The sequence below is a fragment of the Mandrillus leucophaeus genome, unplaced genomic scaffold, assembly GCF_000951045.1.
Source record: "Mandrillus leucophaeus isolate KB7577 unplaced genomic scaffold, Mleu.le_1.0 Scaffold407, whole genome shotgun sequence".
NCBI classification, from domain to species: Eukaryota; Metazoa; Chordata; class Mammalia; order Primates; family Cercopithecidae; genus Mandrillus; species Mandrillus leucophaeus.
In genome coordinates this window covers 1324998-1328026 of record NW_012104332.1, presented here as the reverse complement: position 1 = coordinate 1328026, position 3029 = coordinate 1324998, and the positions used below count along the sequence as shown (strand labels likewise).

Below are 3029 nucleotides of genomic sequence, written 5' to 3'. Positions count from 1 at the left end.
TTTTTTGGTATTTTATGCACCATCTTTTATGAAGTAATGGTAGTAATTGGTAGCAGTTTTTTGGTTCTGATACTTAACACAGCAAAATAAAAACTCCAGTTTGGTTCTTTTTTTTTTTGGACATTACTCTTCCTTGAAATCTAAAAGTCTGAGAATCATGTAATGAACAGGTAAAAGAAAATGTAAGAACATTATTTAAGAAGACCATGATTTTGTAGAGGAAAAAAGAACACACACCATTTACAGTTACTTATTTGTCGCCAACTTTTGGAATTAAAAGACCTGAACTTGACATTTACGCATTTAGGTTTGGCTAAACATTTTGAAACCTTTGCAAAGAAAACAAAAACCAGAAAAAAATAAAACGAATGTTAACAATAACAATCTTTGGGTGTGAAAATACATGGGCAATGTATTTTTTTTTTTGGTCCACTTTAGTATATTCTCAGGATTTTCTATGATATATGCACAACTTATTCAAAATGAATTTTAAAATGTAAAATAACTATTTTAATATCACTATGTTTTAAGTATTATTTTAAACATAATAATTCTGAAACAAAATAGAGAATTCCTCACAACCAATCTTCCCTCTGAACTGCTCTTTTTTAAGGCATTGGTAGGACAATCTTCGTTTTTGTCCCAACCAGTTCTATCTATCCTCCTATTAGTAAAAGTGGCTCATCACACAGAAATTCTCAACTTAGGTATCATCCTCCAATCCCTATCCAAAGAAGCCCAGTCTACCAGGAACTGGGCTAACAAAATTGTAATCCCCAACTCTAACCATTTCTGATCTATATAACAAGGAAAGGGTGTCTTCTTCTTTTCCCAGTTCCCAGTATCCTCAATACAGAAACACAGCTGTAAAGGCATCAAATCATCTCAACTTTCCAAGACTAAGCTGCTGTTGACAAAACTGCTAATATTATCTGTTATCTCTCTCAGAATCTAAATACAAAAAGCATCAAACAATACAACAAAAGGATATTTTTCAACAGGCTTTTTTAAATGACTACACTGTAATAATTCATTTGTTACTGAGCATATCACATGTTGACAGTGCTCTATCAGCAGCTCAACTCACAACGGTGGTAAAAATGTTACATTTTATTAGTAATCTGTGAGTTGCTTAATAATTCATATTTTGGTAGGTAACAGCTACAAAAATGTTACATTTCACAAGTCAAAAATGTAAGCTTCATGAAGAAGATAATTGTTTTTGTATTGTGTTCACTGCTGTATTCTCAGATCCTAGAATACCTAACATTTACTTGGTAGGTATTCTATACATATTCATGGAATGAAGAAATAAGTATTATATATGCTAAAATATGTTTTCTCCTATTATTGTAATCTTTGGAAACCGAGACTCTTAACTGTGGAAATATCATCAACCCAGAACAGATCAAGCCCCAGACATCCTGGCAAATGGTCTTCTACTACATTCACACCAAGTCTTTCACTTGGTCCTCATGTCACCACTTATTCGTATGTTCAGTTGGTTAGTCATTAAACATCTCAGTCTCCTGGTCTAATAACTACAAAACAGTAGATGTATCCATCTTTTAACAACTCTTGGTGTCCAACTAAGTAGAAAATATAAAGTGGCTTAATGTTTATTTCTTAGATTGTTATATACATAAGATATTTTTGAGAAATATGAAAGTAAGGATTTCAATTAGATCTAGTCAGTCTGTCCCATACTTCTAGGAAATTTTCAATACCATAAAAATTCTCACACTTATCTAATGAATGGTCCAAATTACAGGTGTTCGCTTATTACTGTTTGTCACTATGCATGTGACAAAAGTATGGCTTTTACCAGAATGGCCTTATAAACAATGACTAACCAGACAAAATTTAAAATTTGGGAGCCAATCTGATACAACAGTCTTATAAAGATAAAATCTAGTTGAGGAAGGCAACTCAGATTAAAAGTTTCTTTAACCAACAGGAAAATCATTTAATCCCTGTCTCAAATTAAAAATTAAAAATATGATGAACAGTGCTTGAACTAACTTTTATAGACCTTTTGAACATTCGTCTGCCTCAAGATAATGGGTCCACAATACAGTGGTGAAAGTTCTTTGAAAACAAAAGTGACTATAAAAAAACTTTCAAAAAGTAAAAAAACAGTGAAACTTCTTAATATTTTCCAAGGAATAACACTTTTAAAACATTTGTCCAAAACAACAAAACAGGAAATGTGCTTTGTGGACCCTAGAAAGAACTTTTAAAACAATACTATTTGAAAATAGGGTCAACAGAGAAAACACCATAATAAAGCTGTCTTTTACTTTTAAAAATTGGGTAAAACCCCATTATACTTACTTTGTAAATAGTGCAAAACCATCAATACAAGACTATAGCTGCTTAAAGTACCACGACTGGCATCATTTATCTGATGGTGACTTGCCCACTTCTTAATCACCAGCACTAACGGACGAACTCGATTTTCAACTGAAAGTAAAATTAAAACTTAACATGGTAAGAGACATTATAGTTTCTTTGAAAGTTTACATTATTTCCCAGATCCATGCCAAAATAAAGAGCACTGTCTCTGTGTACATTAAACACTGTGTCTATTCACCACAAATGTGTCTTATGTCTAAAACTCACCTTAGTTACCTTTTAAAAATTACCAATTATTAAAATGCCACTTGATTCACCTATAACTGATAGTATATGATTTTAGTGTAGCAACATATACAAATAAAATAAGATATACTTAAACACAACTAAAGGGATGTCACTATTTATGACAAACATCTTTAAAAATGAATAAAGAAAAAAGAGGCTAATTTTTTATAAACAAACCACAAACTTACGGTATGCATAAGTTCTGAGAAGGAATGTGTTTCTTATTCCAACAACATTGTTTACATTCAGGTCAAACTCCACACAACTATTTAAGAAAAAAAAAACAATAAACTTTAGCTGAAGAACAAAAACACTTCCTTCCTAATAACTAAATTAATGCTCATCCATCCCATGATGCAAAATAGCATGGGCCCAAAGGCCATAGA

The 3029-nt window shown here is 31.7% G+C and overlaps 1 protein-coding gene across 1 annotated transcript in view; it reads right to left on the bottom strand.

Moving 5' to 3' along the window:
- PAPD4 (PAP associated domain containing 4) overlaps positions 1–3029 on the bottom strand; it is a 109390-nt gene that overhangs the window by 47857 nt on the left and 58504 nt on the right. Inside the window, exons 8-9 of the mRNA XM_011992203.1 lie at positions 2832–2908; positions 2335–2463 (exon numbers count right to left, since the gene is read on the bottom strand). Coding sequence (XP_011847593.1) covers positions 2335–2463; positions 2832–2908 — 206 coding nt within the window. The remainder of the gene's footprint in view (positions 1–2334; positions 2464–2831; positions 2909–3029) is intronic.